The sequence below is a fragment of the Pseudochaenichthys georgianus genome, chromosome 10 (assembly GCF_902827115.2).
Source record: "Pseudochaenichthys georgianus chromosome 10, fPseGeo1.2, whole genome shotgun sequence".
Classification (NCBI taxonomy): Eukaryota; Metazoa; Chordata; class Actinopteri; order Perciformes; family Channichthyidae; genus Pseudochaenichthys; species Pseudochaenichthys georgianus.
In genome coordinates this window covers 1,385,205-1,407,215 of record NC_047512.1, presented here as the reverse complement: position 1 = coordinate 1,407,215, position 22,011 = coordinate 1,385,205, and the positions used below count along the sequence as shown (strand labels likewise).

Below are 22,011 nucleotides of genomic sequence, written 5' to 3'. Positions count from 1 at the left end.
TAGTCCCTCCTCGAGTCCCCTCTCTAGTTCCCCTCTCGAGTTCCCTTCTCTAGTTACTCCTCTAGTCCCTCCTCTCTCCTCTAGTCCCCTCTGTAGTCCCTTCTCGAGTCCCCTCTCTGTTTCCATCTCCAGTTCCCTCTCGAATTCCCTCCTTTAGTCCCTCCTCTAGTCCCTCCTCGAGTCCCCTCTCTAGTTTCCCTCTCGAGTTCCCTCTCGAGTTCCCTCTCGAGTTCCCTTCTCTAGTTACTCATCTAGTCCCTCCTCTAGTCTCTCCTCTAGTCCCCTCTTTAGTCTCTGTTCGAGTCCCCTCTCTGTTTCCATCTCAAGTTCCCTCTCCAGTTCCCCCTCGAGTCCCCTCTCGAGTGCCCTCCTCTAGTCCCTCCTTGAGTCCCCTCTCTAGTTCCCCTCTCGAGTTCCCTTCCCTAGTTACTCCTCTAGTCCCCTCTGTAGTCCCTTCTCGAGTTCCCTCTCTGTTTCCATCTCGAGTCCCCTCTCCAGTTCCCCCTCGAGTCCCCTCTCGAGTCCCCTCTCGAGTTCCCTCCTCTGGTCCCTCCTCTGGTCCCTCCTCTGGTCCCTCCTCGAGTCCCCTCTCTAGTTCCCCTCTCAAATCCCCTCTCGTGTTCCCTTCTCTAGTCCCCTCTGGAGTCCCCTCTCCAGTCTCCTCTCGAGTCCCCTCTCAAGTCTCCGCTCGAGTTCCCTCTCCATTCCCTATTCAAGCCCCTACGCAAGTGTCGTTGGAGGTCCCGCCGTCTACTCCCCTGCCGGGGGTCCTGCCAATCCTGTGTCCTGTGCGGTTGGAGGTCCCGCCGTCTACTCCCCTGCCGGGGGTCCTGCCAACCCTGTGTCCTGTGTCGTTGGAGGTCCCGCAGAATACTCCCCTGCCGGGGGTCCTGCCAGCTCTGTGTCCTGTGCCGTTGGAGGTCCCGCCGTCTACTCCCCTGCCGGGGGTCCTGCCAACCCTTTCTCCTGTCCCGTTGGAGGTCCCGCAGAATACTCTTCTGCCGGGGGTCTTGCCAACCCTTTCTCCTGTCCCGTTGGAGGTCCCGCCGTCTGCTCCCCTGCCGGGGGTCCTGCCAGCTCTGTGTCCTGTGCCGTTGGAGGTCCCGCCGTCTGCTCCCCTGCCGGAGTCCTGCCAGCTCTGTGTCCTGTGCCGTTGGAGGTCCCGCCGTCTGCTCCCCTGCCGGGGATCCTGCCAACCCTGTGTCCTGTGCCGTTGGAGGTCCCGCCGTCTACTCTTCTGCCGGGGGTCCTGCCAACCCTTTCTCCTGTCCCGTTGGAGGTCCCGCAGAATACTCTTCTGCCGGGGGTCCTGCCAACCCTTTCTCCTGTCCCGTTGGAGGTCCCGCCGTCTGCTCCCCTGCCGGGGGTCCTGCCAGCTCTGTGTCCTGTGCCGTTGGAGGTCCCGCCGTCTGCTCCCCTGCCGGGGGTCCTGCCAGCTCTGTGTCCTGTGCCGTTGGAGGTCCCGCCGTCTGCTCCCCTGCCGGGGGTCCTGCCAACCCTGTGTCCTGTGCCGTTGGAGGTCCCGCCGTCTACTCCCCTGCCGGGGGTCCTGCCAACCCTGTGTCGTTGGAGATCCCGCCGTCTATTCCCCTGCCGGGGGTCCTGCCAACCCTTTCTCCTGTCCCGTTGGAGGTCCCGCAGAAGACTCTTCTGCCGGGGGTCCTGCCAGCCCTATATCCCGTGCCGTTGGAGGTGCTACCGGGTGCCCTGCCAGCCCCATGTCCATCACCGGTCTCGCCGGGGTTCCTGCCAACTCCTGGTCCTTTTCCGTGGGGGATCCTGCCGAAGCTTGTCCGACCGGCTCCGGTTTCTGTCCGGCCGACACCGGGTCCTGCCCGATCTCCGGAACTGGCCCATCAGCGCTTTCCTGCCCGGCCTCCTGATCCTGTCCGGTCGACACCGGCTCGAGCCCGGCCCCCTGAGAGCCGCGGTCTTCGCCCTCGAGCCCGGCCCCCTGAGAGCCGCGGTCTTCGCCCTGAGAGCCCGGCCCCCTGAGAGCCCGGCCCCCTGAGAGCCGCGGTCTTCGCCCTCGAGCCCAGCCCCCTGAGAGCCGCGGTCTTCGCCCTCGAGCCCGGCCCCCTGAGAGCCGTGGTCTTCGCCCTCGATCCCGGCCCCCTGAGAGCCGCGGTCTTCGCCCTCGTGCCCGGCCCCCTGAGAGCTGCGGTCTTTGCCCTCGGGCCCGGCCCCCTGACTCTTCCTGCCGCTGCCTTCGGTCCTCCATGGTCCCCACCTTGGACTCTGTTTTGACCCCGGGTCGTCCGCCCGAGACCCCTTCCTGGTTCTCTGCCTTGTCCCCGGGCAGTCCGCCCGAATCCCCTTTTTGGACTGTACCTTGCCCCCCGGGCCGTCCGCCCGAGACCCCTTCCTGGTCCTCCGCTGTGTTCCTGGGCTGTCAGCCCAAGACCCGTCCTCCGGACCCCCTCCGCCCACCCTGCTTGGGGTTTTGGACTTTTTTTTTTTTTTTTTTTTTTAGGGACGTCTGGAATCCGTCCCTTGAGGGGGGGGGGGTTCTGTCACAATTCACATGTTAGGTCACGTTTGTAGTTTTGTCTGTGTTGGTGTTTTTCTTGTCTTTGGGTTTCCTGTCTTATTGTGTTAAGTGTTCACCCCCATTTCCTGCCTGTCTGCTTTCTGTCTGTTTCCCTCCCTGATTACCCGATTGTGTTCACCTGTTGTCCTTGTGTTTCTCCTCCCTTGCCCGGCTGTTTCTCGTTGTCATGATTACCCCTTCTTGTATTTAGTCCTGTCTGTGTTCAGTGTTGGGTCATTGTTTGTTGGTGACGGAGTTCACCGGAGAGTGTTCTGTTCGGTATTTATCGTTTATCCTTGAAATAAAGGGTTTCTCAAAGGTTATCTGCATTTGGGTCCTGCTTCCTTCACTCATCCGTGACACATCTGACCATATGACATTCTCCCAATCCTCTTCTGGATCATCTAAATGCTCTCTAGCAAACTTCAGACGGGCCTGGACATGTACTGGCTTAACCTGTTAAACCCTGAGCCTGTTTTTCAGGTTTCAGGCTCGAAAATGACATTCCCAGAACAAATGACTACTTCAATTCTAAAAGGTTTATATGAATAATTGTTGTTGTCCAAGCAAGGTTACATCTGTGAGTTGGATGTAGAAGTGTCAGAATCAATATAGATGTTTCTGTGTCAGAGTAAATTTAGATGGAACATAGCAACAAAATGTAAATTCCTGTCTCCGCCTAAAGAAAACCCATTACTTATAGTGAAGATCAACCTTGAATGATGGGTTAGTAGCCTAAAAGCTTTAGGAATCCAAAGTATAACATATAATAAGTGTAGTGGACATTTTTATTGATATCCTTATATGCTTAAACCAAATGCTTCTCATAAATGTCATGTGCTGTTTTCTTCTTCTTCTTCTCTACTTTGGGTTTATTCTCAAGCCCTTCAAGGCCACAGCTGGGAGACTCACACCGCCACTCACTGCTCTGAGAACCGTTATGCTATCTACCGCTCAAGGCCAGGTGTCTAATAACAATATGTGACTGTGTGAACACAGATTTCTCCCGTTCCCACTCATTTCCTATATAACCTTTGCTTTTTCATTGTACTACGCACACTCTGGCAGACTATCCTATACTCTGTCAGACCTGTGTCTATATTATTATTGTATCATGTATTTGAAGCTTCAAATAAATAACCCAAAAGACAGCTCTGCTCGATTCACCATTTATTTGTTTTGATCACTTTGACTTGTACTCTCCAGCCGTGTTGGGTCCTAGATTTCCATAACAAATGGCGTTGTCGGCAGGATCTCTGTATGTTAGATTGCGGACACCTCCGGACGCTGGTGGTCGCTCCAGGATCTTTGGATCCTCCTCTACCTCGACAGAAACAGTACGGGACGAGAGGACCAGCGCCGGGGTGGAACCGATTGACTTCACGAGATCCAACGAACTCAAAGGGCTTTCAATACTGGGTGAGATGTACAAAGTCTAAATTGTTTAAAGTTAAACGTAATTAAACTCGACATGACATTTATGAGAGGGACTGCTCGAAGTAGGATATTTGGGATATCTGGGTCATCGACGGATGAAAAAATTGTGTTTTGGTAACACGGGTGTTTTGGTAACACTTCAAGACTTTGTTATGGGAGCAAAGCAGGGTAGGGGATTTGTACATTCTCCTGAGGGTCCGATTGTGGATGTCATGCGAGCAAAATATGGTGAAGACAGTCTGTCTAAATTAAATATATGGATGGAAATGTTCGGATTTCCTAAGGGTTTTTTTTTTGAGTAAATTAAAAATCAAGAACCTAAAAAGAATAAATTACAAGAACATGAAGATGGAATGAAGGGTAAAAAAATAAATAAAGTAAAAGACTTATAGAAAACTGGACACTCACAGAAAGTGTTTATAATACTGGGGAGTAAAAAAAAGGCAGTTGGCCTTGGGCATTAAATAAAATATTAAGGTTGAAGATGAATGTGAAGAAAAGAAGGAAAATACATTATTTCCAAAAGACATGTAAACCCCAGACATCTCTGTGTCCTTCCATTGCAGGCCTGAATGACCTCTCCTCGACTGGGTATCCTTCCCCCCTCCGGCGTACAACCCTGGCAATCCGGTTGGAACACCTCAAACACCTCAACCGCCACTACAAGCCCCAGCCATGCAGTCAGCGTCAACTCCAAGCTCGTCCACCCCCATCAGGGCCAAGTAGATGGGGACAACAGCGGGATAAACAAACCCGATGCCCTAGGAGACCAAGCAGGTGTTTGGGAAACACACCTCAGTAATGCCTTTCTTAACGGACTCACAGACACAGCGCAAGCTAAACAAAATGCTGGCCGCTCACAATACCGAGGGAGAGGCAGAGGAGGTTTTCAGAGGCAGAGGACGAGAAGCAAGACCTTAATTTGACGAAAGATGTTTCAAGTGTTGAACATTGGATTATGGGACTGCTCACAGAACACTGGCAGTGGAGGCAGAGGGGGACAGCAGGGAAGGGGCCCAATCGAGCGAGACGGAAATTCAGCCAGCAGCATCAAACCAGGGAAGTGACACACACACACACACACACACACACACACACACACACACACACACACACACACACACACACACACACACACACACACACACACACACACACACACACACACACACACACACGCACCTCGCACCTCGCACCTCACGCAATGTAGAATGTCTGTAATTAAAAAGGGTACATATTTGAAATATGACAGTGAATGTTTGCATTAAGAAATGTCCCACACATTTTTGGTTGATTCTGGGGCTACACATTCTGTGGTAAAAAAGGGTAGATTTGCCTGAATGCAAATTTAGTGATAGATTTATTCATGTGCTGGGTAACTGTAAAGGAGAAGTTTCTGTACCACCTCAGAGTAAAAATAACGGTGATGACAGTCATCCATTCCCACATCAGTAAAAAACAGTTATTTTATCATCTGTCTGCCCAATAGATTTACTGAGCAGAGATCTGATTCTCCGGTTCGGCTTGGACCTCATTTTTCCACAAATGAGGGTCTTAAAGTCCGACAGCCATCTCCTACGATGGTTCAAAAAGTGTCATTTGATGATAAATAACTCGTGAATGTGTATCAATGGGCTGCTGACATATCCTGATTCTCAGGAGTTGTTGCGTTTGACTGATCAACGTGTTTTTCCACCTGCTGTGTGGAAACTTCTCATTTTGCATTGTACTGCTAACGTGGTTGAAAGATCCATGTAAATGCTATGATGAGAGTTGTTCTGTTAGAATGTTTGAATGATGAGCTCATGTTTAAAAATGTATTGGAATTCGCTGTGTAGCGCTATCTCTGTTAGACTCACACACACACACAAGACACAACCAGCTGTGTCAAATCCCAGGGGCGGTCCACACATTTCACTAGCCAAGGGGCCCCACTGATAGATGGAGGGATTTGGGTCCAATCGTTAAAGATTGGGAGTCAGTCACTGATTGGGCACCTACACACACAGAATATGTCATGTACTCTATGTCACGTGACGTGTATCAAATGAAAATGTGCACGAACGTAGCCGTTCTGCGTACATTGCTGTTGGTTGAGGATAAGGTAATTCTCATATCTCTGAGCTTCCTGCCGCGCTTTCAGATGTGCCATACTCACTCTGGGCAGCTCACAGATATGACGTAGGGTTAATGTTCACGTTCCGTACCCATTTAAACGTGAAGCTGTTGATGGCATTCGGCCAGTGTTTACCTCTCTGCTTAAACAAGGGGTCATTATTCCGTGTAACGATTCCAGTGTTTCCTGTCAAAAAAGATCAGAGACAAACCTCCTGACGAGTGGAGATTTGTCCAGGATTTACGATGTAAATGCAGCTGTGCATGCACGCTCGTCCGGAATCCTTATCTGATTACTCCAAGTTCCAGCCTCTGCAACATATTTACTGCCATAGATATCTCAAATGCCTTTTTTTCAGTGTTCCGGTACACAAAGACAGTCAATTTTTGTTCACATTTGAATATAATGGTAAACCTTACACATTCACACGTTTGTGTTAAGGCTAAATGGTAAAAAAGTCCAATATGTACAAAGAACAGTTACATTTTTGGGTCATGTCATTTCAGGAGAGGGGAAAGCGCTTTCAGATAAGCGTATTGCATCATTGGCTGCTCTGCCAAAACCTGTCACGAAGCGACAGATGATGTCATTCTTGCGTATGTGTTCATAACACACGGCTGTTGTTATGCTTGCTGTGATGTTACATTAGTCCGTTCTCTGCTTGTAATTATGCCGTTACAAGCTTCAAAGTTGTATTTATCATCTGAATTTGCCGAAACAAGTTTAATATTCTGAAAGCCAATACTTTGAAGATGTATAAGTCAGGTGTCTTGAGTAGTCAAAATTACCTACAAATCATTGTACACACGTGTACATATTATTCTATTTTTATGCAGCTCTGTGTGATTTTGTAGCTACAATTCAGACTAATACACTACCAGAAGTGGAATAAGTACTCAGATATTGTACTTGAGTAAAAGTAGAAGTACCAGAGTGTTACAGTAACAGTCCTGCATTCAAAAGGTTCCTCAAGTAAAAGTAGAAAAGTATTATCAGAATATAGTGAAAGTAAAGACAGTAAAAGTAGTCGTTGTGCAGATTGGTCCATTTCAGAATAATATATATGATATGTTTTATAATGATTGATCATAAAAGTGTTCTCAAAGCTGGTGAAGGTGCAGCTAGTTTGAATGGCTTTGTAGACTGCAGGGTAGCTTGTGGATTTACTCCTCTGGAACTAAAGTCTGATTCAACACTTGATTAGATTTCACATCATTCATCCACATCTGTGAATTAACTAAAGGTATTAAATGCATGTAGTGAAGGAAAAGTACACCATTTATCTCTGACTTATGTTCACTTCCAACCTAAAAGTACCTCAAAAATAGTAATCAATAATGTATTGAAAAGTTATTTGCTGATTGGTTTTTATATCGGCTCAGCCAGGTTATATGGGAGGCCCAGTCTACGTACACTCTAACAACAAATGCCTTGGCTAAACAAAGAAAATCAAGGCAATAGGTTGCATCGATGGTTATTGAGTTAAGACAACTTCTATTGAAATGTTGTTAAAGCAACAAAGTTATTTGGGTTAGGGGAGAAGGCTTTTCCTCTACAATCAGAGGTGTTTTCAATTACCACTTACTTAATAATTGGTAGCATGAACTCATGTTTTTAAGTTGACAACCATTTATAAATTAAGTTGCTCCAAATAATATTGTATTCAATAGGGTTTTTCTCGTAGCTTTTTCATGTGTTTTTGCCTTTAAAGAAAGAAATTAATTGATTCCACAACCAAAATATTAGGCAATTCACTTTTTATTTTTGAACTGCAGGTGTTTATTTCAACACATGATGTTTCAAAAGGAGAGACTTCATTTAGTTTGAACATTGCCTGAAGACGGTTGACGTACTTTCCATTGTGTGCACACCTAGACCGGACTTAAAAGACAGACAGGTTTTTATTGTTTGGACTTAAAAGACGTTTCTCTGACCAACGCTGACCTCATTTTGTATGTTGATGGGTCTGCCTCTCGCGACCAAGGGGGCACTAATCGGGTGGGTTTTTTTTTTTTTTTTTGTTTCAGATTCTGCTGTACTCCGTTCTGGACCGCTTCCATGTCACCTCTCAGCACAAGCAGCAGAGCTCATCGCACTAACTGAAGCCTGCACGTTTGCAGAAGGCAAAACCGTGACTATTTACACTGACTCACGCTATGCTTTCGGGGTAGTACACGATTTTTGGGCTATTTGGAAGTGTAGACAATTTCTGAAATCTGATGGCAAACCAGTGCTTAACCATGCACTGGTTGCAGGCTTACTAGACGCCATTCTGCTCCCATCTGAGGTTGCAGTCTGTAAATGTGCCGCACACGCAAGCAGTACAGACCCAGTTTCCCTAGGAAATGCGTCTGCTGACTCAGCCGCAAAGGCAGCTGCTCTGATTCCTCTCGCACCTCACGCACACTCATTTGTTAAAATCTCTGTCTCCTCCTTCACTGAAAAAATGTCATCACTGACTTCCATGCAGCAGCTAGCTACGCCAGTTGAGAAGGCTCAATGGAAGGCTGCTGGGGCTGTTTTTGACCCAACCTCCAGCATCTGGGTGGGTCCAAATTCATTTCGCTAAGTTGACACATGGGTTGGATCATGTGTCAAAAGGAGGGATGTTAGAGTCTATCAATCAGGAGTGGTTCACAAGGGGGTTCACAGTAACAGCTCAAAAGCACTGTGAAGCATGCCTAATCTGCATTATGCAAAATTCTGGTAGACCAGTAAAGGTTACAGGACCCGGAGCACATCCACCTCCCACCAGGCCATTTGAGCACCTAATGCTGGATTTCAAGCAAAATGCTGTGCAGACACAGGTCTGTCATGGACACAAGCTCTGCCCATTGTGCTGATGTACATGCGGATGCGGAAAAGAACACAGAGTCAACTCAGCCCATTTGAAATCCTTTTTGGGGCTCCTCCACAGATTGGACTCAAGGCTCCAGGATGTCCTCTTCCCTCCACAACTTTGTGTGAGGATGCTATGTTGTCATATTGTGTTAACCTATCATCCACTTTAGCGACTGCCACTGGTCCACTTCACCATCTCCAACCCGGCGACTTCGTGCTGATCAAGGATTTCCGGAGAAAGAGCTGGAAATCCAATCGTTGGCAAGGTCCCTACCAGGTGCTTCTCGTCACCCAGACAGCGGTCAAGGTCGCCAAGAGAGCTACATGGGTCCACGCCAGCCACTGCAAGGTCGTAGTCACAGGAAAGGAGATGACAACAAGTGACGTGTCCGAGTCACCAACAGATGACAACAAGTGACATGTCCTAGTCACCAACAGAGATGACAACAAGTGACGTGTCCTAGTCACCAACAGAGATGACAACAAGTGATGTGTCCTAGTCACCACCAGCACCACACTTGCACTACATACACCAAAACACACTACACACAAGGTGTCACGAGCAAGTGCCAGCTGAGCGGTTCCATATGCTCTCTGGTTCCTCGTTTGTGTTATCAGTGTGCGAAGTCTGACTGTCCGTGTCACGAAATCGACCGAGAGAATACACTCACACACACCATGGAACATTTCCCCCTCGTGATGAGGGCTCGCCTGGAGAGATGACAACGCAACCATGAGCAATGTGAATACTACTGGAGAGCCTGGAAAATCATAGAATGGTTCCTCTGCATACTTGCCATGATAGTTGTGTTAGGACTAGTCCTATATTTTATGTATCCATTTCAGCATACAGCATGTTAGCCAACATCGAGGTATCTAAGAGGTACATGGGGAAAGCAGGGCGAACCACATTTATTTTATTTTATTGTCTGTATGTATGTATCCGGCGCCGACCCGTGTGGCACATTTTACATAGACATCGCGCCCAAAACTCAGATCCCGGAAAAGCGTAAGCAACCTTTGACGCAACTGTTGACATCCATAGGTACATCTACATTTAATCTATACATAGGCGATAACGACCATAGCAACATTGATGTGGGTCAGACCAGTAATGGGATCACCGGTAACGTCTGGTGGCACACTCTGAGATCATTCTTGCAGGCCGCAGGACAAAATGGGTCATGTTATGCATGCACCCTTTTCCCCCAGGACTCATCAGTGTCCGTGCCAGTTCGTCCGCGCTCTCTAACCCAGGTTGAACACCTCTGTGCGTTTATGGCTCTGACAAGGCCCATCAAGGGTGAAGACAGCGTAACCGAGTGGCGTTATGCTAGGCGGCTTCCCCCACCATGCAGTAATCGGTCTAACTCCTCTTTGCGTGCATCCACGCTTGATACCCCATACGCAAAGTACCAACCCGTCAGCCATGTGCACCCCAGTCATTTGAGAGGGATGAAACACAGCCTATGCATCCAGAGAGTGTACCACAAAACGTCTCTTACACCACCTTATTTTTCCTAGGCACTACTACTGGTTGCACTCGCATCCTACGGAACGCAGTTACGGTGCTTACAAAATCTCGTATTGTCGCATATCCGGTGCCCCTGAAAGAATCCTTTCTAACGTAGCATTCCCTGATGTTAAACATATCTCCCTCCAACTGGCGTGGCCCAGTGATGCTGGGTTTAGCGCGCCACAAGATTACGTTTGGTTGTGCGGCGACAAGCTCTATCAAGTTCTGGCTCCCCTCTGGATAGGTACATGCACTCTATTGGATTTGAATCCAGCAGTCACTGTACTCACGTCCTTAATGTACACGACACATCATTACCCAGAGTTCCAACACCCCGACCACCACAAGGTAAAAAGAGATCTGACGTCCGCTGGAGCTAAATTCATGGGTGGCCTGTTCCCATGGTGGGGTACAGTAAACAATGCCCATAAAATAGATACCTTACATGTCCGGCTAGAGAATCTCACTTACGAGAAGACGCAAGGCTTCCAGGCATTGCCCCCATTCATAATAGCCTCTAGGAACATGCTCATGCAGCACCAATTTGCTCTTGACCTTTTGTTCGCCTCAAAGGGTGGCCTGTGCCATGTGATCGGTGACTCCTGTTGCACTTACATTCCCGACGCCACCAAGAACATCACTGACACCGTGCTGCATCTCAACGACCTGTTAGCCGACATGAATGCGATCATTTTTGGCCTATTAATCAGTTGTACCTGTTTGATTATCCCAATACTGAAGAAGTGCGTTTCCAGCATGGTATCCTCAGCTTTCGTTCAGTATACTGCTATTCCATTACACGACAAACCTTTGCGCCACAGTGAGATAGACCAGCTAGAATCAGAAGAGTCTGATTCCGACACTACAATATAATCATGCGTATCCTCTTCTTTTATTCTCTTATGCTTACATTATATTGGAGTCTGTCCTCCACAAAAACAGCCAGTTTTCTATGATATATTTGTGATGTGTTTACTTAAACCAGCGATGGAGTGTATTCATTGATGTGTTATATCAGTCTATCCTGTCATTTGTTTTGTTTTTTTATTGATCAAGTATGATCAAAAGGGGAGAATGTAGTGGACATTTTTATTGATATCCTTATATGCTTAAATCAAATGCTTCTCATAAATGTCATGTGCTGTTTTCTTCTTCTTCTCTACTTTGGGTTTATTCTCAAGCCCTTCAAGGCCACAGCTGGGAGACTCACACAGTCACACCGCCACTCACTGCTCTGAGAACCGTTATGCTATCTACCGCTCAAGGCCAGGTGTCTAATAACAATATGTGACTGTGTGAACACAGATTTCTCCCGTTCCCACTCATTTCCTATATAACCTTTGCTTTTTCATTGTACTACGCACACTCTGGCAGACTATCCTATACTCTGTCAGACCTGTGTCTATATTATTATTGTATCATGTATTTGAAGCTTCATTTAAATAACCCAAAAGACAGCTCTGCTCGATTCACCATTTATTTGTTTTGATCACTTTGACTTGTACTCTCCAGCCGTGTTGGGTCCTAGATTTCCATAACATAAGTACCAAGTATCAAGATTGAGGCAAAACAAGTGCCATTTGACCTTTTTAGAGAGGTTTATGTAAATAAAGTCCAGGCGGAATAAGCTTTGGGCACATTTGGTTCCATCAGTGCCATGCAAAATAACATGGGGTGTGTGTGTGTGTGTGTGTGTGTGTGTGTGTGTGTGTGTGTGTGTGTGTGTGTGTGTGTGTGTGTGTGTGTGTGTGTGTGTGTGTGTGTGTGTGTGTGTGTGTGTGTGTGTGTGTGTGTGTGTGTGTGTGTGTGTGTGTGTGTGTGTGAGAACGTGTGAACGCACTATACAATAAAACTACACTGTAGGTCATTGTGTGTAGGTGTACTTGCACAATAAAAAAAACCGAAAACATGAACATTTTACCAACACACAATAGGCATGTAAAAACAAACATTTTACCAACTTACTATACAATAAAATCACACTGTAGGTTTGTAAAAACAACAAATATTTTACCAACACACTATACAATAAAATCACACTAGGTATATAAAAACAAGTATTTTTTTTTTTAAATAAACACTCGCAAAATGTTATACCTACCTGAACTTTATACCTACCTGAATGTTCCAGTATTTAGGTCGTGCCACTCCCTGAAACAGTTCCTTTTGACAGTGAAGCACAGAGGGACCTGGCACTTCCTGCAGTACACAGGTGTCTTCGCCCTTTTGAGTCCAGCATCTAGGCACCTCCCGCAGTTCTTCCTGACCTTGGTGGCATCTTCCTCATAATACTCGGGCATGCATGTGGGTGGTGGAGGAGGGGGTGGTGGTGGAGGAGGTGCAGGGCCTTCAGCAGGGCCTTCAGCAAACTCCAACAATTCTGCAGCAAGCTGCTCCCTGAAAGTCTTCTGGGTGTGTGGCTTTGTCCTGCTGGGGTCACACCTCATCTAACAAATGTGGAAAAACAAAGAGATTAGACTAATTCACTGGCTTATACTTAAAGGATAATATTGGACTATAAATGAATAATATTACACCAAATAAATAAGTAAACACATGTATATTCATTCACTGGCCATTCATTTAGAAAATGTAACTCCAAAAAGACAAGTAACACTATTTAGCATTTTGGCTAATCATTCCTGTTGGCTAAGCTAACACTGTGATGCAGTTCCACCAAACACAAAAGTAATATATAAAAAGGATAATATTGGACAATAAATGAATAATATTACACCAAATAAATAAGTAAACACATATATATATTCATTCACTGGCCATTCCTTTAGAAAATGTAACTCCAAAAAGACAAGTAACACTATTTAGCATTTTGCCTAATCATTCCTGTAGCTTCTTGGCTAAGCTAGCACTGTCACGCAGTTTCACCAAACACATAAGTAATATATAAAAACAGAGAGATTACATACCTGTCCCGTGGTGGAAGTTCAACATCCGAGTCACTACTGTCCGGATCCAGGTCTGGCTGGAGGAGATCTTCATCATCCGACGAAGAGTCATCTGGTATGATCATAGCTATCGTCAGCTAGCATCTCTAGCAGCTGCTCTGTGGTGAAGCTCTCCCTTCTGGCTGCGTAATGCGTAATGGAGCCGGAGCGGGCGTAGTTTATACTACGCAGGATCATATCTTTGGAACCCATTGGTCGATTTGGGTGATTGACACCTTTTCTGAACCGTTAGAGTCAATAGAATCGAGTGACAGTTAGTAAGTCCCGCTAAACACTTACGTCAAGTTGAGAGAGGTTTGCGTAAACAGCACGTGAGACAGCGTTAGCTCGGGACTGCGAAACGTTATACCTACTCTGCTGCCATGAATGTAATGATAGATTATCAGGAACAATTCTAAAGTGACTAAGAGACATTGGATTAACTTTAAGCAGCGTTTTTATTCCCTTGAACACGAGCTTTGATCACAAAACAGCAACGGTAAGACATAATTATTGTTATGGTTTTGAAAACTGTTGTTTTTTTCCTTCTCTGTTCTGGCTGCAAGCTCAGTAAGTTTGTGTCCTACAGTGATGATACTTATAACCACATAATATGTGGAGTATCAGCTTTCAGATGATATGTAGTTTGTGCAGAAAATATTAAGTTTTAAAGATCGTTTTTGATAGTTAGCACCGGAAGTAGCATCTGCCCGTTTTAGCTAAGGGCTAATGCTAACGCTTCTTGTGAGACTTGTGTTTTGTTTCTGTAAAAATGGTTCATATTGTCAGTTATCTGAGATTCTTCTCGTTAATCTGTTATAACACATTGATAGGTTTTTAAATATTAAGATGCCCTGAGACACAGTGTTGTGAAAACCAATTCATTCATTAAAAATCCTACAATGTGATTTCCTGGATTATTTCCCCCCATTCTGTCTCTCATAGTTGAAGTGTACCTAGGATGAAAATTACAAGGCCTCTCTCATCTTTTTAAGTGGGAGAATTAGCACAATTGGTGGCTGACTAAATACTTTTTTGCCCCATTGTAGGAGTTACATGACCATCCTTCCAAGGCTGTGGTGCCACACCTTCATTTTTTAAATATAGTAAGTAAGGGTTTATCTAGTTCGTCACACAGTTCTTTGAGAATCCTGGGATAGATGCCATCCGGTCCTGATGCTTTTGAGGCATCTAAGTTCCATAGTTTTTTATGTAGGTCCTTAGATGTGAAGTCCAATTTATTTAGTGTAGTATTACTGTAAATGGTCTGTCCTGGAAGTCTGGTATTGATGAGGTATCCTCCTTTGTGAACACACTAGCAAAGAAGGAATTGAGTGTATTGGCTTTGTCCTTGTCATTTTGAGCCAGGCTGCCATTAGCCTTTTTCAGATCTCCGACTGTGGCATTGACTTTTAGCTTGCTTCTGGCATATTTATAAAAAGCTTTCGGATTCTCTTTGGCTTCCTTTGAAATTTTTCTTTCATGCTCTCTTTTAGCTTTCCAACAAGTCGAGTCAATTGATAGCCATATCTTACACATTGCTGTTTTGAATCATTAATATGTGGATGACAGTTGAACTGGATGATGTAACATTTATGCCATCTGCTGGAAAGAAGATGTATCGCTCTGTTGGCGTCGTTTGGACAACAAAAACAGAGTGAAGCTCTCATACCATAAACAATCTTTGAGTACAGACACCGTCCTGCAGAGAGCACACAGCCCAACAGCACGTTTTTGGTCTAGCGTCATTTTACAAAACGTTTGAATTAAGACACTAAGACTAGCTGGTCCATTGTAAAGGTCAGTCCACCTTAAATGAGCAGTGGGTGATCAGCAGGTGAAAGGCAGGACACGTGAACTTGGTCCTGAAGAGATATACCGATTATTAAACAAGAAATAGTCGAGCCAAGGGGTCCAAATAAAATGGTTCATCAACAGTCAGTGGTTAACGTATAAATCAGAATGACAAAAACATTAAACATATTGTCCACTTATGTTGATAAAGATGGAGTTCATTTAAGTCTTATATGGATGTTGTACAACAATGTTAATCCAGTCAGACAGATTTATCTCATGTGTGAACTGTCATAAGACTTATTCATTGTCCTCTCCATCAGCTTCTGTTTCCATGTGTTCAACTGAGCTGCTGATTGGAGGCTCTGCCTCTCCCTTATCCTCAGTTTGAATGTCATTAAGCTGTGAGGACTGACGACCAACACACTTGTGCCTTTGGAAATGACCATGCCATTTAGATCTTTTGTCACAAACATTGGAGCTGTATATATCTTCTCCTGTGTGGACTCTCATGTGTTCCTTTAAACTTCCACTCTGTGAAAAGGCTTTCTTACAGACTGAGCAGATGTGTGGTTTCTCAGATGTGTGGTTTCTCTCCTGTGTGGACTCTCATGTGTGCCTTTAAACTTCGACTCTGTGAAAAAGCTTTCTTACAGACTGAACAGATGTGTGGTTTCTCTCCTGTGTGGACTCTCATGTGTTCCTTTAAATTTCCACTCTGTGAAAAAGCTTTCTTACAGACTGAACAGATGTGTGGTTTCTCTCCTGTGTGGCCTCTCATGTGTTCCTTTAAATTTCCACTCTGTGAAAAAGCTTTCTTACAGACTGAGCAGATGTGTGGTTTCTCTCCTGTGTGGACTTTCATGTGTTCCTTTAAACGTCCACTCTGTGAAAAGGCTTTCTTACAGACTGAGCAGATGTGTGGTTTCTCTCCTGTGTGGACTCTCATGTGTGCCTTTAAACTTCGACTCTGTGAAAAAGCTTTCTTACAGACTGAGCAGATGTGTGGTTTCTCTCCTGTGTGAAATACCATGTGTTTCTTTAAATTTCCACTCAGTGAAAAAGCTTTCTTACGGACTGAGCAGCTGTGTGCTTTCTCTCCTGTGTGGACTTTCATGTGCTCCTTTAAACGTCCACTCTGTGAAAAAGCTTTCTTACGGATTGAGCAGCTGTGTGCTTTCTCTCCTGTGTGGACTCTCATGTGTCTCTTTAAATGTGTATTCTGTGAAAAAGCTTTCTTACAGACTGAGCAGATGTGTGCTTTCTCTCCTGTGTGGACTCTCATGTGTGTCTTTAAACTTCCACTCTGTGAAAAATGTCTCTCACAAACTGAGCAGCTGTGTTGTTTCTCTCCTGTATGGATTCTCATGTGTTGATTTAGATCTCTTCTATATCTAAAAGCTTTCTTACAGACTGTGCAGCTGAATGGTTTCTTTTCAGCACTACGTCGGGGATCACTGACAGATTCTTGTCTATTTTTCAGTGAGTTTGAGCCTGAGCCAGGTTCTCTGGTCTCCTTCCAATCAGAACTATGTTCAGTGTCAGGTTCAGAAGAGTCATCAGTCTCTTCAGAAGAGTCTCCAGTGTGGTCCTCAGTCTTTGGTTGTAAACTGCTCTCTGGATCTGAGTTCCTGGCTGGTTCTGGTCCTCGACAGTCCTCTCCATCAGCTTCTGTTTCCATATGTTCAGTTTGTCTTTGATGAGGCTGTGAGGAATGAGGTTTCTCTTTATCATCTTCACTCTTCACAGGGTCAGGAGTGAAAGTGGACTTGGTGATATAAGCCTCCTCCAGCTCCTGAAGCTGCTCTCCCTCCTGACTAGGGTTGGGTATCGTTTGAATTTCCACGATTCCGATTCCGATTCTACTTTTCGATTCCGGTTCTTAACGGTTCTCGATTCCGATTCTTTGAGGGGCAGGGTAAAAAAATGATACATGCTTCTTCCACCAAAAAAATTACATTTATTCGAGAAACTTTTACACAGGTTAGTTTAAAGTAATATTCACATTAATCAGTCTGTTTATATTCACTGCTATGTAACTTTAACCTGAGAACCCCTGAAGCTACAACAGTTCAACTTTTAAACAGTTTAAACAGTTCTTGTTGAGAAAAACAAGCATATCTGCCTTCTCAGGCATACCGGGAAGAAATGTTTGAACATTTTGAAGTAAAATGCTTCAATCTGGTGCACACGCAGAATTACTAGAGACTAGATCTAGGGGGTACACCTCCAAACACCCATATGAAAAAGATCGGTTTACATTTGAATAATTAAATAACAAATATCCTACATGTAATGCATTTTATTTTTGTTGTTCATTCATATCTTATTTTACTATTTTATTTATGCATATTTTTTTATCTCTGCAGTTTTAAACGATATGTCTGGTTTACTGTCCTATAGTATACATTGGAATGATTTCAAACCTGTTTTATCCCAATAATTATAAAAGAGTGCCTTGGAAATATGTGTTTACATAAATTGTGATCAAAACGTTTGAGACCCACTGAGATAACTTAGACTAAAGTGAACTATCTAAACACTGCGAGTCCTTTACCTCACTGAGCTGAAGTTATCAGCCTCTCAGTCTGACTGGAGAGGACTCTCCCTCCACATCATTGTAGAAACATCTTCTTCTTCCGTAAGAGCAGCTAGCACCAGATGCTAATAACAACAGCGCCGGTTCCAGTGCACCCTCGTGACCTGCGGTTGCCAGATAAGCCAACATCCCCCATTTTCATCACTTGCAGCGCCCATCGTACAGGGCAAATGAAAAGTGTAACTGGGATGAAAAGGGTGTTACATTTACTTAATTATGAATGTTGTTACATCAAGGCCGAAAATTAGGATGAGCACCAACGGTCAAAACATTTATTTTTTCTCCCAGAGCTGTCAGCGCAGCGCCTCCACAGATCTGGCGCCCTAGGCGAACATTTATAATGCCAGTGCGACAGGCCGGCCCTGGTCTCAGGTTACACTGTAGGAAATGTAGATACAACGCTACATTTCCCGCCCCGCTGCAGTCATGCAGTAGGCTACGGAGAGCGGCGAGAAACATTTCCTCAGGAATCGAAAAGCGGAACCGAAATTCACATTTCTAAATGATACCGTTGGAATCGAAATGTTGGAACCGGTTCCGAACCGGAACCGGTTCTCGGTACCCAACCCTACTCCTGACTGATCCTGAGTTCTTCCTGTTCCTGCTTAATGTGTGGGGGGGGCTCTGGGTCCTCCTGGTCCAGACTGGTGCTCCACTCCTGCTGGTCAGGGAGGGGCTCTTCTTTAACCACCACCAGCTGCTGGACATCTGCAGGAAACAGGAAACACACTGTTATATCAGTCTTGGACCTAGTCAATATAATTAGGTATGTTATTGAATTACAGTTCCCAGAGAAGAGAGGCCCATCGTCTCTTCCGCAATTATTAGGGGTGAGCGGAAGTGCAAAGAGGCCCTCCTCAGGATAATACAGTTAAGTCTTGTTAGTTAGGTGGTTCATATCCTGACAGGGTATGAATTACACCTAAATAGGTCATGAGATAATGACTTTTCTACATCTGGAACATATGTGGGTGTGTTGGCTAATGTAAGGGAAATTGTGTGTTTGTTCATTACAGCTGCTATATATGATGTGAAAGACTTGTACTCGTTGGAGCATTACCACTATTGACTGCTTGTGTGCAAGGTAATGTTTAGGTTTTTCTCATACTGATATTCTGAACAATCTGTGCTGTTGTATTTGCTGTAAAGTGTCTCTACTGTAGGCTATTTTTATTATATGTACAGCACTTTGGCTCGACCAAAAATCGTTTATAAATGTGCTATATAATAAAACTTGATTTGATGTGATTCCCTCACAGCAGTACAAAGTGAGGGGGGCTCCTGACTTAAGGAGAAAAAGACAGAGGCCCCAAAAAGGTGGTTATGTCATAACCATAGAACAGGGGTCAGCAACGGTTTTGATATGACGTGCCATTAAAAAAAAATTGTTTATCAGCGTGCCGACGATCGTGAATTATCTAGGGGGGGGGCGAAGAGCTTGTGAACTGTGAACTGTCAACAGGAGGGTGGGGGGAGCCTCGCTGCAGGGAAGTAGTGTGTGGACCTGTCAGGGATGCTCTGATCGGAGCGAGTGGGCAGGGCCTATGGGGATCTTCCATTTAAAGTTATGTTTAAAACTCAGTTAATGGGGCTCATTCATCACTGGCGCTTCCACCGACAACAACCAACATAATTGTTACACTCAAATGAAGTACATTATTCAAGTTTACATTAACTTTGGATGGTAACACGGGAGAAATGAGCAGAAGCGCTCTCTTTTCCTCTCTCCCCCTCTCTCTCCTGACAGCCTGTCAGTATATCATGCAGCTCACTGATCCAGTAATGAGTGACCCGACAGTGAAGAATAAATATATGTATAACTAGTTTAGCTTGTTCCAGAGGTAGATCATCACAGCTAAGTGTGTTAGGTCTAACTCTTGTGTGTTTTGCTCCGCTCACCGGTCCGTCACAGCGGGCGGAGCTGCAGGATTTTTGGCTTCACACACGTTGCATTCCGCTATTTTATTGTCATTTTCGGACACTTTAAAATACTGCCAGACCGGTGAAGCCATTTTGGAGAGCATGTTTTTGGATTTGCACGTGGATTTGCTATCCTGGCTCCTAAATGGTGGAATGAGCTCCCCATTGACATCAGGACGGCAGAAAGCTTACACACCTTCCGGCGCAGACTGAAAACTCATCTCTTTCGACTCCACTTTGAGCGATAGAATGACTAACAAAGAACTGCTAACAGAGCACTTATATACTAATAAAGGACTGGCTTATCTAAAGCCAGTTGAGTAGCACTTGAATGATTGGCTCTTTGAAACCTGATGTACTTATATGATTCTGTTTTCCTCAAGGTTGTGTCTTCCTGGTCGAATGTACTTATTGTAAGTCGATTTGGATAAAAGCGTCAGCTAAATGCAATGTAATGTAATGTAATGTAATGTTTTGCCGCACACAGAGAAAAGTGTCATGTATTTTACATCATGCGATCGGCTCTCGCGATCGGCATTTTTAGAGAGCACCGATCGATCGGCAGAGAGTGAGTATCGGTCGATATTGATCGGCGGCCGATCGATGGGAGCATCCCTAACTTACATGATGCCGAATTTAACAAACACATTTAAATAATTGGTTTAAACAGCATAATAATAAGGACGATCGTCCGTTCTGTGATTCTCCAGAACACACATGGCCAGTCCGCCTCTGTGTAGCATAATATTTCAATGAGAGATGAGCAGATCGCCACTGGGCTTTCAACTAAAGACACAGCCACGCAAAAACTGCGGCATTTGTACAGCACCTTTTGGGTAGTGACATTTGTGAAGTGCTTTCCTCTGTGGTGAAACGATCAGCACCACGGAGGAAAGCGGCAGAAAGTCGCCTGGAGTTAAAGAGAGCGGGGCTGCGTTGCGTGCATGGCTTCCTTCTGCAGGTAACGGGGAGACGCGCTCTGGTGGCGGTCTCGTTCAGAATCCGAAAATAAAATGTTAATGTTTTGCACACTTATTCCACTTATTCCTAGTGTGCCACTGGTTACGGTGCCGCGTGCCAGGGGTTGTCGACCCCTGCCACAGAATATGTCTGGTCATGTCCAGTCCTGTACATCAGAGGCCATGCCCAGTTTCCACAAATATGGGTGTGGAGGAATCGTCTTAGGTTTTTCTATCCTGTTTTTGACCATAAAGACACTGGCGGATGGGGAGGAACTTTTTTTTTTGGAGAGAGCGAGAGAGAGGGAGGGGGGTTCCCCTGGTATGCTCTCTCTTGGTAAGCTCTGTCCCTCAGAGCTGGGTTTTTGCTCTCAGTAAGGTTCTCTCAAACTTGGTAAATATCTCTCAAATGTATTGGTTGAATGCTGAGTGAATTACTTTGTTGAATGAGTGGAATGAATTGAGATGTGTTTGTGAGTATTATTAACCGCCACCTATGAGGATCTTCCTCCGAATACCTGCGGGAGATAGGTATGTGTTTGTGAATGTTAGTACCCGCCAACTGTGTCTGATAGGAGTGTGTTTGTGAGCATTAGTAACCGCCACCTGTGAGGATCTTCCTCCGAATACCTGCGGGAGATAGGTACATGTATGTGTTTGTGGATGTTAGTATCCGCCATCTGTGTCGGATAGGAGTGTGTTTGTGAGTTATTAGTAACCGCTACCTGTGAGGATCTTCCTCCGAATACCTGCGGGAGATAGGTATGTGTTTGTGAATGTTAGTATCCGCCATCTGTGTCGGAAAAAAGGTATGGAATTGATGTGAATTGATTTGGTGAATAAAAAGTTGAATGTACTTTTTATTATCACCGGTTTTTATGAGGAAATGCCTCTAAATTCTATCGGGAGATTTAAAAATCACAACTGAATTGGGCAGTTGAAAGTACAATTTTGGTAATAAATGTAAAACTGTGAATAAAAGTTTCATATTTGAACATGATGACAGCATGATAGGTTTAGTATGAGTATAATGTTATAAAGAGAGAAGGTAAAAACCCTGTATTAGTTTGGACCTATTTTTCTTCAAATAAACTGATCTCACCTTTTGGACTGGGACAACTTAAAAGACATCTGCGCTCTCCTCTCCTGCTTCAAAGGTAAGATTGCACTCTGCCACACTCACGCTTAGGTAGAGCCACATCTCATTTACTGATATCAAAATCCTTCGGGATCACTTAAACAGATTTAAGAGAGTTGTCTGAATTGCAGGTCTCCCTTGAAAAAGAGATCTATGATCTCAATGGGACCAATCTGGTTAAATAAAGGTTTGAAATGAAATGAAATGAAACAGCAG

General features: G+C 45.1%; 2 protein-coding genes across 2 annotated transcripts in view; both read right to left on the bottom strand.

The window, feature by feature from the left end:
- LOC117453948 (uncharacterized) overlaps positions 1 to 22,011 on the bottom strand; it is a 159,581-nt gene that overhangs the window by 17,593 nt on the left and 119,977 nt on the right. The gene's annotated exons all lie outside the window — the stretch shown is intronic.
- LOC139434639 (zinc finger protein 583-like) lies at positions 15,720 to 21,788 on the bottom strand. The gene is made up of 2 exons (XM_071204535.1): positions 21,760 to 21,788; positions 15,720 to 16,621 (listed from the first exon to the last, which is right to left on the bottom strand). Exons 1-2 carry the CDS (start codon positions 21,786 to 21,788, stop codon positions 15,757 to 15,759), a joined length of 894 nt encoding a protein of 297 aa, XP_071060636.1. The 3' UTR covers positions 15,720 to 15,756.

Coding starts and splice junctions, on each gene's coding strand:
- LOC139434639 (XM_071204535.1), bottom strand. CDS start 21,788: ATGTCTTTTAAGTTGTCCCAGTCCAAAAG. Junction 16,622..21,759: donor AAGTTGTCCCAGTCCAAAAG/GTGAGATCAGTT, acceptor TCCCCGACGTAG/TGCTGAAAAGAAACCATTCA.